This window comes from Odontesthes bonariensis, chromosome 7 (genome assembly GCF_027942865.1).
Source record: "Odontesthes bonariensis isolate fOdoBon6 chromosome 7, fOdoBon6.hap1, whole genome shotgun sequence".
Lineage (NCBI taxonomy): Eukaryota > Metazoa > Chordata > Actinopteri > Atheriniformes > Atherinopsidae > Odontesthes > Odontesthes bonariensis.
In genome coordinates this window covers 9,863,769-9,876,724 of record NC_134512.1, presented here as the reverse complement: position 1 = coordinate 9,876,724, position 12,956 = coordinate 9,863,769, and the positions used below count along the sequence as shown (strand labels likewise).

At 39.1% G+C, this 12,956-nt stretch overlaps 1 protein-coding gene and 1 pseudogene across 3 annotated transcripts in view; both read left to right on the top strand.

Moving 5' to 3' along the window:
- The first annotated feature begins 1,974 nt into the window (after window positions 1-1,974).
- The window catches only part of bicd1a (bicaudal D homolog 1a), a 33,150-nt gene continuing 22,168 nt past the window's right edge, over window positions 1,975-12,956 (top strand). For 2 of the 3 annotated variants that reach the window (XM_075469388.1, XM_075469390.1), the window contains exon 1: window positions 1,975-2,401. In XM_075469388.1, coding sequence (XP_075325503.1) covers window positions 2,186-2,401 — 216 coding nt within the window. In that variant the 5' untranslated portion in view covers window positions 1,975-2,185. The remainder of the gene's footprint in view (window positions 2,402-12,956) is intronic. The other variant, XM_075469391.1, reaches the window with a different exon arrangement.
- LOC142384951 (U2 spliceosomal RNA) lies at window positions 7,076-7,227 on the top strand (annotated as a pseudogene).

Genomic DNA, 12,956 nt, shown 5'->3' with positions numbered 1-12,956 from the left:
TTCCATTTATTTGCAGCATAACAGCTAAATGCTGCTTCTCCATGTTTAGTCTGGACTCTGGACTGGACCAGCTGATCTGAGTCCTTGGATCTAAGAGCTCTGCTAGGTTTATATTCTCTGAACATATCACAGATGTATTTTGGGCCTAAACCATTCTGGGATTTGTAAACCATCAGCAGGCTTTTAAAATCTATTCTGTGACTGACTGGAAGCCAGTGTAAAGATTTTAAAACTGGTGTGATGTGTTCAGATCTCTTAGTCCGGGTTAAAACTCTAGCAGCAGCGTTCTGGATGAGCTGCAGATGTTTAATGCTCTTTTTGGGAAGTCCAGTTAAAAGAGCGTTACAGTAATCGAGTCTACTGGAGATGAATGCATGGATGAGTTTCTCCTGGTCTTTTTGGGAGAGGAAACCTTTAATTCTGTTGATATTTCTGAGGTGGTAAAAAGCTGCCTTGGTGACAGCTTTGATGTGGCTGCTGAAAGTCAGATACGTTTGAGTTTCCTTACAAAAGCAAATTTCTTCTGTCAACTTTTTCTTTAACACGTTTCAGTTTTATTCCCAAAGCAATCTGCTTCTTTTGACAGTGACATGAACATCTCACATCTCCTTTTTCGGAGAAGTGTTACATAAACACATTTTCTGAATAATTACCAATTCTAAGAAAGATAATATAACCCTACCTTCAACATCAATTCAGTAAGTGATCTAACTGTACCATAACTGATTACAGAACTTTGAGAACTGTTGAACTTTTCACCCCAGCTATATCTTCTTTTATTGCTTGTGTGATAGATCTTTATTGTTGTCCATAAGTGAAGTTAAAGAGGACAAAAATAGTTGGCGGAGAGCAACACAAAACCTTGACCACACTTGTATAACAATGATGTTATCATAATGTGGGCTTTGCTGTTGCAAGTATGGACTATCTTATGTTGTAGAGTGTGTTAAGTGTTAAGTGTTCATGACACTTAACTGAGCAAAGTGCTCAGGATGTTACATTCTGAAGGTTGTTGTGTTTGCAAATGTTTTGCATTAGATATGATCAATATGTTCTTAATTTTTTTACGTGGGTACTAAAATTTTATACATAGTATATTAGTCAGAAAGTAACAAATCCCTCATATAATCTAATAGCATTAAATATATATATGTATATAAGGAATAATTGCATGGTTAGTGAAGACGCTAAACTCAGCTGTAAAAATACTCCCTGGCAAGCTGAGTATTAAAAATGTCACTGAAGTAAAATAGGTATTATCACAAAACATTGCAAATTGTCTCATTTGGGAATTTTGAACAATTTTGTTTCTAACTTCTGATCATTTTCAGATTTTTTTCGATGACTAATCCAATAAACATTTAATAAATTAGTTGAATGAGAGTCAGATAGAAATGTAAAGCCATTACTTCTTTGAAAACTGTTTGTAAAAGAGCTCACTAACCTATTGATTGGCTTTTTGTCAGGCAGCTGTCATAATTAAAAATTAAAAGTACAACATATCCCTTTAAGATACAGACAAGAAACAACAGAAGTACAATATGGCATAAAATGATAGACTTGTGTAAATATCTGAAAACCTAAATACAGAACCTGAGTAAATAAAGTTTGTTAGTTTCTCCCGCACTGCTTTGACACTAATTCAATGACAATAAATTCAATTCAGCTGCACAATGCACTAAAATTACACTACACTTAACAACTCTACCTGAGTAACTCCTATTATGTTGTGTTATTGCTGTAATGTCTGTTCTTCTATTATGCTCACTTACAAATTTGGATGCTTTGCTGTACTGAGATGGAGGTCGCTATGTCCCACAATAAACAGCAGGTGGCGCCCTTGGGTCCATGAATAAGCAGAAATGATGCTCATTTTTGCTGAGTGTGGGAAAAAAAAACGACAACTCTGAGCTGATTTTCAAATCAGGAGGTTTTATCTCTTCATTGACGTACTAACCCTGCATTTTAGGGGCGTTAACAATACTATATGGATCTATGTTATGATTTCTGCTTTGTGTTTTCTTTCCTCGGCTGCCTCTGACTCCCAGGAGAGGGGGGCGGATACTCAGCATCTCTCAGCCTCCGCCCGCCTCTCTGTGCTCTGCCTCTGTCCGAAACTGTGAGGAGACAGAGGTGGTCCGCAGAATAACAGGGGGGCATTAAGAGACACTGCGAAAGACGGGCGATGGCCGCCGGTGGAGGATGTGGGGAATCGGTGGATCAGTACCGGGCCGAAGTGGAGAGGCTCACGCAGGAACTGGCCGAGGCGAATCGGGAGAAAATCAGGGCTGCGGAGTGCGGTCTGGCCGTCCTGGAGGAGAACCAGGCGCTGAAGCAGAAGTATACAGAGCTGGAGACCGAGCAAGAGACTCTCAGGAAGGAGTTGGAACAACTGCAGGAGGTAAGTGGCTGGGATTCCCGTGTGTTTTGGCGCTGTGGGGAGGGAAACGCAGTGCGGTCAGGTGTGTTGGATCAGACGCGTCGACCTCGCCTGTGCTTAATAGGGCATGTCTTGTTTGTTAATGTGCTCTCAGCGGGTACCTGTAAACCTGTGTGCCATCCATCCAGAGAGACTATAGACAACTGGCAAGAGGGCAATGGCAATAAGATTTTTTTGGGGGAAAAGTGAGAAAAAAATAGATATTTTACAAAGTAAATATGATTCATGTTAAATGTTTAGTCACTTGAATTAAATCTTGTTAAAGAACATTCAGCTGGAATGTATTATATCTGAACACTGAATCAACATGTAAGATGCTATTGGTGCAATGAATATGGCAAGCAGCACTTGACAGTACAGTCACTATTGCAAACTCAGGAGCTCTGCACCTCCCACACTGCTGCATTTCATTGTTTCAAGAACCCTTCCTTGGGAGGAAAAGGCGTTACTTTCAGGCAACTCTGCTGATAAGCAGATACTCAAGACAGGCTCTTTTCGAGAATCCATCTGTAATTTGACCCTCTTTAGAGTCTTTCATTACATTTGCCGTGATGGCTTTGTTATCCACTTTTTGTCTATTTCATCTAAATGGCAAAACAAGGATTTTCGTAAAGAATGAGCATAGATCAGAACAATGATAAAGATGCAAGTTCTGTGTGCCAAAGTAGCATGCAATATCTGTATGCAGTAAAGTGCTGTGGAACTGAGCCTGAATATTGAATGTTGGACATACTTGTGCATTTTTTAATTAATGCACACATAGATCTGTATATAGTCAAAATATGCTGATGCTGACAGAGCTTCTTAGCTCAAGGTTATGGTGATGCTTAAGCTAAAAGGCCACAAGAAAGAGGAGCTGTAGGGTGGTTGCTGTTTTGTGTGTATTTGTGTGTGTGTGAAGACAAACTTCAAATGGGCAAGCCTTGTCATTATTCAGTATATAAAATGTACAGTCCATTTGGTCGAAGATGCTTGGATGTTTGGTAAAAGTTGCCTGACTGCAAGAAAATCTCTTAAATTCACATGTAGTATCATATACCTATAACTTGCCTAAGTAATTGTCTTCATAAAGCCTTTTGACTGGTCTTGAGCTTGTTTAATCCTTCATCTAAGACCTGTATTGACCCTGATTATATGGAATGGACCACAGGATCATTAAAAAAAACTATATTTATCCAACACTATAATTCTCAATAAATTTGACCGAATAAAAAAATTATGAAAACATTGCATCAGGCAGCACTTAGCATGTTACATCATGCATGCGCGATTATATATTTATTCCGGTGCCTTTTACTTCCTCTGGTTGGTTTTTGTTTAGTTAATTCTCAGTCAGAATAAACTTAGTGCATGATTACAGCGGTAAGTTAAGCTGAAGAGACATACTGACACAGCCTTCAGCACAACACTGCCTGGCTGATCTGTCAACTTTTGGATTGCTGTTTAATGTGGTAGACGATGATGGAGAATATGATAAGACAGAGTGTATAGAGCAGCTGAAACATAAAGATGTTGGCAGTGCAGAAAAGGGGTAGTTGAGTTAGTGACAGTGAAAGGTACTAATGCTGATGAATAAAAGCATCCCCTAAAGCCGTGATGACTGTTTTCACTACTGCAGGTATAATTATATTTGTAAGTCGTCATTCATCATCTCTTCATATCAGTGTATGCAGTAAAACTTAGATTTTCATCACTCAGATCTATAAGCAGAGGGGTTTTTTGTTCTGATCTGTCATTTGTTTACATATCTATGCTTTGTTTTTCCACCTGCCTGTCCTTGTGCGCGTTTGTCAGCCTGTGCTCTTGACTGACAGGGAACATTTTTACAGCGTAATACTGCGTCCACGGAAAAACACCTTCTTCTCTTGTCCTATCTCAGTGTCAAGCACTTCTATGAATATGAAAGCGAATGCCAGAGTGAAAACCTGCCACTACAATAACATCATGTCTGCTTTCCCCATCCTCAGGAGAGGTGCCGTATAAAAAGCAGGAAACTGCAGATGAAAACTGGAATTGCTTCTGGGACTGAGATGAATGAAATAACTTATAACTGTTGACCTTTCATGTGAGAGAACCACTCTCTGTCTTCTTTTATTTGGGAACACCGTTGGTGTTATTTTCTAAAATCTTGAATTGTTTTCAAGTATAATGAGATATGTGTTCATCTGCAAGCGACCCACTTTTTCATGCATGTTGCTTCTGTGTTCTGTAGTCACACAAGAACACAGTCCTTGGTCCCGATGTAGCTCCCAGCTGGTGGAAATCAACTGATGAGAGCCATGCTTGTGCTACAAGCTTCCTCACACCTCACTATCTAAACAAAAATATGTGCAAGAAACAATCAGCTACAGCTGCTGTAATAAAGCAAACATTTGGTGCAAATCTCAAGACTGGCTGCCATTAGTGCCTGTTTCTATTTGAAATGGGCTACAATGAAATTATAACAGACCTACATTCTTTAGGAAATCAAGAAGAAATATCTGGTGTTCCCACAAATATCATCATTCCGATGTTTCTCTTCTTGTTTTTGTTTTTGTTTCTTGCATCACTTTGTTGCCTGCAGGGCCCAAGCGAAAATAGGAAGCCAATGGTGTGTTGCTTTCTTGTCGTTTGGTGTCCTCTCCTGCCCAGCGATACTTTCCCTTTTTCCTAGCTCTTTCACTCCCTCCCCATCTTCTGCCCCATGGCCCAATCACTCTCTTATTGCTGCTGCATGTCTCTGGATAGCTGCCTAAGTAGTGACGGAGACACCACAGCCCCTTGGCTCGAGCTTCTTAGTTCTGTCTCTAGGCAGATCAAACTTGGAAAGGATAGTATGAGGTGGATAAAGGGAGATGCCATCACTGCACAGCAGAAAAAGCTAAATGGTCTGTTTATATGGCTTATAAGTGATACTTTTTGAAGTGCTGAACACATAAGCAGTCTTAGGAATTTTAAACAAGTTATGCTTGGATCATTTCATTTGTTTAATTAAATCAATCTCGAGAAATCACCCTGTTCTCTTTAGTATAGAAATCAGTTACTTACTGAACTTACTGAGTTTTCAAAGGAAAATATTACAAGATATGAGAAAAAAATGCCCTAACTCCTCTTTTAGTTCTCTCAGATTTGAAACCTGTGCAAGAATTGACATATTTGATAAGTTGGGAACAGACAGTTTGCAGGTCAGCTTTGTTCTCAATGCTGCAGGCTTTGAAAAATGTCAACTGACATCTGCATCAAATCCATCACATGGACAGTTTGAATGAGCTGTCATTCGCCAGGCCAGAACGAAATTCCTTTCTTATCGAAAGTTGGTCTCATAATGTCAACAGATTGTCTAGTAAGGCACCATTTGGTATACATAATTTGTATGACTGTGTTGCGTTATCTGAATAATCCTGCAGCATAGTCTACCCATCTCCTTCTCATTTCCCCTTTAGGTGTTACAAATATTCGACAGAAACAGATATATGCCTGACAGGAAATAATTCCTCTGAGAGGTATTGTGCTTAATGTGTCTGTCTTTCTGTTGAAGTGTGTTATTTTAGGAAATAATCTGAAATATACCAAAAGGTGGCATTGCCAACTGCAATGTCTCCCGTTTGAGTGCAGCTGTGGACTTTTCTCTTTTCTTTTTGTCAACTGCCAACTTTTTTCTGATTGTGAAGACCTATTATAGTTTTGGCATTGTTCTAAATAGTTAACTTTCAGGCCAGAATGAATAGAAATGCACTCAGATTACATTGTAGATGTTTGATTATCCGTACATCATTTCCTTGTGGGATTTGGTCCACTGGATGTGAAACTGTTGCTTAACCTCCTGAAGAATGCGTAATGATGCATGGTGGAGGACCTGCTGGAGACTGTCAGACCTTCTGTCTTGTAGGCATTGAGTAACATCACAGTGAATATACAACTGATAAAGACTTGCATTTTGACTTTACATTCCCTCCGCTGCTGAAAGCAAAATGCTGCAGACAAGACTCCTGAGCTGCAGAATGTGGTTGAATTTGTCACCCGGCTGTTCAGATCTAGCGTTTTTTATTCACTCCTTGAAAAGCGTTAAAAAAAAAGATGAGAAAATGAGAGGACTTATTAACATTTCTTAAAGGGACATTATGTAATTTCTTCCCCCATCTAGTGGTGCAATTTTATTTTGCAAAGTCGAATGAATTTGCTCTCTAGTGCCTCGCGTTTTTAAATGTGCGTTGCAACTTCTTGAACTACGGCAGGCGGTATGTGTCAAGATTCAAGAAGCTATAGCTTCAGACTCAAGGTCCATACAAACAAAAATACATCAAGACACACAGTACAAAGGATTACATAACACACATACAACAACACTATAAATACAGATGACAGATAACATGTCAGATAACATAAGTTGACATAGCCTTTGGTGTGTAAATCATATTCCGGGACTTACCGGAAGTGACGTTGACGCAGCGGTAGCGTTAGCCGCAGTGTGTAGTTGCTATCTGGATGTTCTTTTAAATAAACTCCCGGTAAACTTACAAACTTTCTAATGCCTCGTTTTGTGAGTTAAGAGCCTATGTGTACTACGGCAGAAGTTTGGTAAAAATCAATGCATTATTAGTGAGATAATTTCCGAGATAAAGCCGGTAGCGGACGTGACGTCAAAATGACGTCATTTCCGCTTCCAGGCCTGGCGTTGGGGATACGTCCCCTACCCGGGGACCATATATTAAATTGATTTTTGGAACAGGGAGATGAAATAGGGGCTTGCTCCGTCCACTCCGCACATCGACCTGGTATTGCATATCTCCAGGAAAGGTGCACTAAAAAAAAAAAAAAAAAAAAAAAAAAAAAAAGGCCTGGCGTTGGGGAAAACACAATTTGAAGTGCTTTATGTCCCTCTCAGCACTTCGTCGTTTTTCATAGACCGGAAGGACATGGCAGCCTCCATAGAGCTTGCCCGCTCTATGTAGATACAGACAAGTTATTCTTCACTCAGGAGGATAATTAAGATTTTTGACAGAGATCATTTTACACCAATGAGGACTAATTTATGAATGAATATGTTGATTTGAGCTAATAAATTACTTAATTTATTACTTAGTGTCCCTTTAAGAGATCTAAATCTTACATGTTGCTCAGTACACCCTGGTGAGTTAGCAAAATATTGTAAATCATTCTGCTGTCACCACGGAGAAAGGATGCATTACTGGGTTTTTCTCTTCTGCTCCCTTTCCTTTGTGCTCCTCTTTTATAGCAAGGGTATCATTAGAGGGCCGTAAACAAGGATGGGGGGGAGTGAAATCAATGCCTCTTGAGATGGTGTTCTTTGCTTTTCACTCTGCCCCTCCCCATATTCTGCTACCCTCCTTTCCTCCCCTATGTTCCCCTCTGGAGTGAAGTGGTAATTATGCATCGATTTCTTCTCCTCATGGTGAAAATGTATCATGTCAGAGCTAAGCTAAGCTGCACTGTATTGTGTGTTGTGAGACATGAATTGCAGAAATCAGTGCAAGCTCGTAAAATCACATTCGACAGAATCAAATCTTCATCGTCAAACCAGACCAAACAGTTGTTGAATTAGCATCATCATTCTGGTACCTTTTAAAGTCTGTTGTATTGTCAACAGCCACAGACACCAAGCCAAGTCAGGCTTAAAGATAAAACTTTGTGTTTCAACTCATGTTTAGCACAGTCCACTCAACAGGGCCGGTACTATTACGGTTATGGGATTGTCTTCCTTGTTGTTGTGACTGCAACAGTTGTATTTTAGGGAGGGAGACTGGTTTACAAAAAAAACACGAGCAGTTTTGATGAGGATGACCTGTGATCCCAGCAACAGGCCCAAGGATGATGTTCATTATGTAAATAACTACCTGTTTGCTCTTGCATTTAGTTTCTGCTCCTTTAGGCGGAATGACAATCGACGTGTTTTGCCAGGAGCTGAAGGGAAGGTCATTTCTCTTTGTATTTGAGTCACACATCAGGACCCTTTTTTTCCTGCTTGTGCTGATGGCCACTATGTGTGTGTGTGTATTTGTGTGCCTGTAGGTGTAACAAAAGAGGTTTTGAGTGCAGATGTTGTGATTGAGACCATAGAGGGAGGAGGCGGCAGAATAAAGTGTAGGTGGTGGTGAGAGACTCTTACTCATTAGTCATCTCTCTTTGCTTTTTCAGGCAGACAATAAGCCATCCACACAATAAGTATGTTGTATAAAGAAGGATATAGAATGTTTCAGTAGAACAAAGGAAACCACATTTACTCAGTTTTTTCAGTCTGACCCTTATTCTTTTCTGCTGATTCTTTTTGTTTGAAAAACTCATGATCCTCACATGAAAGAGAAAGGGCTAAATCAACCTGCAGACTCTTGTTATCTGCCCAGCCCTGCATGGAATATGTTTTTCAGAAAGCTACCTTTTGCTGCAGTGAAATACAGTAGGAGCAGGGCTCCCTGCCCACGGGCTGCTGTATTGATTAGTCGTCTACTTTAGCTGTGTGTGCTGCAAACTCTGAAAGCACAGCAAAAAATCAGCCTGTCTTTCCGCTGGGAAAACTTCTGTGTTCACAACTCAAAGATCTTCCTTCTGTGATTTTAGCAGCCATGCTTATGCCACCTGCTGTCTAAGTGTGTTGTTCACATAATTCAAATCCAATTCTTGTTTACTCAAATCAGAATTGAAAATTTTGCTGATTGCGCTTACTCTGCCTTGGTTCTGTCTAGACAAGGCAATTTAGTTTGAACTACTGTTCATTCTTATTTCTTCCTTATCATCTCTGCATGCCGGAGAAAAATACCCTCCTATCTAGATTATGTGCAGCAAAGGATGCCTGGAAATGAACATGGTCCTGCCAGTCCTTTACTTCATCACTATTCCCATGCACGCTGACATGCGTGAGCACATGCATACACAAACATGCACTTCTAATGGTTGTGTGACATAGAATAGGGTCAGTGATCTGTCTTTGTCTCTTCTACCCTGTTATGGGATGTATAGAGTTAGACAGATGCTAAATCATCCCCTTATTAACCTATTTAATTAACCTTATCCTCCATCATAAGGAGGCTGAATTCCAGTTAGACTGTGAAACTGAACAAGCAAAGAAAGTGCCATATATGCAGTTAATTACATGTTTTGGCATCTATACTTTTTTTTTATCTAGAAAAATGTAAATGGCTGGGATTGAAATTAAAGTTACCAAAGTGCAAGTTGTATTTTTCATGTAGAGAAACAGTATTTTCAGCCTCTTATTCCACAAAATCCCCCTAATAAATGAGTGAAATAGGTCATTTGGACATGATCCAGAATTTTAGAAAAGCGTAGAACATATAAAGAACAAAAAAAATGGTATTTAAATATGATATGAAAACAAGAAAAGTGAGTCTGATTAGGCATATGCTGTACCATTGATGTAACCATATTAGCTGCCTGTTTCAGCCGCTGTATATAGAGATTCAAGCAGGACTGCAGGCTTGATGGCTCTTCTGTGGGTGCACAAAAGCACAGAGTCACCCAGAGGCCCCATCTGTCAATACCAAGAGAGTCACTGTGTGCAGGCCAGCCTCCTCCATTGTAATCTGTGTTTTTTTTCTAGGTTGAGTTCTCTTTATCAGGAAAGACCCTCTGCAGAGAGGGACAGTTTTATCAGTGGAGTCCGTTCTGTCTCTCCCTCTTGTGCCTCTGGCTGCCTGTCTGAGTGTGTTCCCGGTCACTAATACAGAGTCAATCTGTGAGCTTCATTTCGTCCTTAGATTTTTCCCCACATTCACTCAAACCCACTTTCTGTCTTCAGTTTTTTTTTTCTTTGGTGTTGTGTTTGCTTTTTGTTTCTCTCATATCCCTGGCCAAAAACACACGAACCACATTAAGAAGTATGGAGGAAGGGAGGCGATGTGTAGCAGGGAAAAGACAGACTAGGTCCATCACAGGAAGCATATTCTAATAACACTGGGAAAAAAACAACAATACATTGTTAGTTCAACCAAAACTGGAACTTTAGAATGCACGAAAACATGTTAGTCTGATAGAAATTGTACATAATAAAGCTTCTCAAAATTGGGCTGACAGACTGCGCTGGGGTTCAAACATATTTGGACATGAAAATGATGTCTTGTCATTTAGGAAGATTTAGTTCATTATGTTGCAGGAAGAAACTACTGTACTTGCAGAATTCTGAATCTTACTGGATGCCATTTTTTTATTCCTGTGGAAAATATTAGGAGCTGAAAAATTATAAAATTATTTTGGGACACTTCTTTACCTTAAGGTGATCACATAACTCTGAGGTCTGTTGGTACAACAGATAACTCATCTGACCAACAGCGCTGATTATATTCTCATCTACACTTCAAAAGTTTTACCTCGTTATCTAATCCTTTAATTAACTGGGAGAAGGAAATATGCTCTGGCAGACAGAAATTAGGACATTTGTGGCTGCCAGAAATGCCCTGGGTATTTCTTCCTCTTCTTAAGAGGATACATAGGCGGATACAGGTAAATCAGATGTGAGGTTGTTTTTGATGATAATCAAACCTTATGTAAAAATACCTACGATTTGTTTTCAATTCAATTCAATTCATTTTTATTTATATAGCGCCAAATACAACAAATGTCATCTCAAGGCACTTAGATAGTAAGTCCAATTCAAGCCAATTGGAATTCAATTAATTAATAATAATCATAATTCATAAAATAATCCAATTCGTTCATATAGAGCCAATTCAAAAACAATTTCCTAGCTAAGAAAACCAACAGATTGCACTGAAAACTTTTTGTTTTTCGGTCCAATCTCCCGGCCTGAGCGTGCCTGAGGCGACTGTGGAGAGAAACGACTCCTTTTTTGCCATGTGTACTTCAACAACCTAATTTCCCTATTACTATTATTTGAGCTGACCACTGAGGAAGAGGCAAAATAGCAGTGACTTTAATCAGCAGCTATTAAACAGCCATTTTGAGGCGCCAGTTGACTTCCACAACTCAGTAATGTATGATATTACCATGTTTTCATTATTGCAGCTGAAAAACACTTTTATAGTCTGGATGTATTGCTTTCCGTAGAGACGTTTTGCATTTTCATAGAATTATTTATCTAATCCAGCCTATTTCTTAGATCTCAGTGGAATTACATAATACCTCGAGCTGAAATAATTTTTTTGCCCTTTTGAAATATATACAGATGCTTTTGTCTGAAATGCACCTGGAGTTACAGAGCCAAAAACCACAGCACAGGTGTGGGATCACTTGAGCTTTAACAATATACTAAACGAGAGCCAAATAAGTTGGAGCTATTTTTAATCATCTTAAAAATAAAAGAAAAAAACATTTCCAGTTTATTATTAATCTACCTTTCCATTTTTTTTAATAATATTTAAAAGGCAGACATACACTCAGATATTACATTTTACAATTATAGTTAATTGCCAATTTGTGTGTGTGCATTATTAAACTACTATGTAGTCTATGTTTAATTTTGCTGATGACCCCATGTAACTTCTTTACTCCATCAATTATTGCAGTTACTGATTTCGCAAAGGAGCCCGATGAATAATTCAGAGGATTTGCTATAGAGCTTAAACAATAAGTTGGTCAGTGAGTTTTAAAATCTGATAAAGACTTAATACCATCAGTGAATCAGTTTACTTAAAGTAAGAATTATGATAGAGAGCTGTGACCAGTAAATTAGCTAATTAGTTAATTTCTATTAAATGTAAGCATCAGTTGCCCTAATCCCTAATGATGTTGAGTAATTACATATCTGGGAATAGTCATTGTTATTTTTTAATTTGTTTCTTATGTCAAGAAAGATTTGTTCCAAAGTTTCTGAAGTACGATGTTTACATGTTGAGTTTCTTCATTCAGTTGTCAGCTTTACTTTCTTCCTCCTTCTTTTTACTCCTTTTCTTCCTTCCTTCATTTCTTCCATCTGTCTGTATTCATTATCAAACGCTCTCTATCAAAGCCTGCTCTTCTTCAATACCAGCTCACGGCTTTTATTCTCTCTTCAAATGAATGGCAGAAGTCATGAGTGAATGCCAGTGAAGAGCATGTTGATGTGTGCTTGCGGCCATGTGGATTTTTGAGCACGGATTTGTCTGGTGGAATTGCTCAGAGGTGTTTGTGTGTGTGTTTTTTGGTTGACTAGCTCATGATATCCTGGAAGGCACATTACCAAGTAAAGAGAATGAGCCAGATTCAGCCGGCACCGTCTGTGTAGTTTGCTAGTTCTCTGTTTGGTTGTTTGACTCACACTGGTCACAGCTTTCTATCTTCAGGCAAAGCATGAATTCCTTAGGGATATAATAGTTTGTCTAGGCGGCAGTGGCAACAGTTGATATTCTACTGCTTAATTTGATACTGGTTGGTCTACAGAGCTCAAAATTACAGATAAGAACAAGGAGCAGAGGAAATAAATAGGGTTCTAAGAAGAAAGGATAGCAAATAAAGACTTATTTGGGATTTGGCAAAGCAATCTCTTATGCACCTGCCTCTCTACCAATTCAGCGTCCTTTTACTCAGATACAGGCTGAAGACACATAAGTGATTATGGGAGAAAATCCAA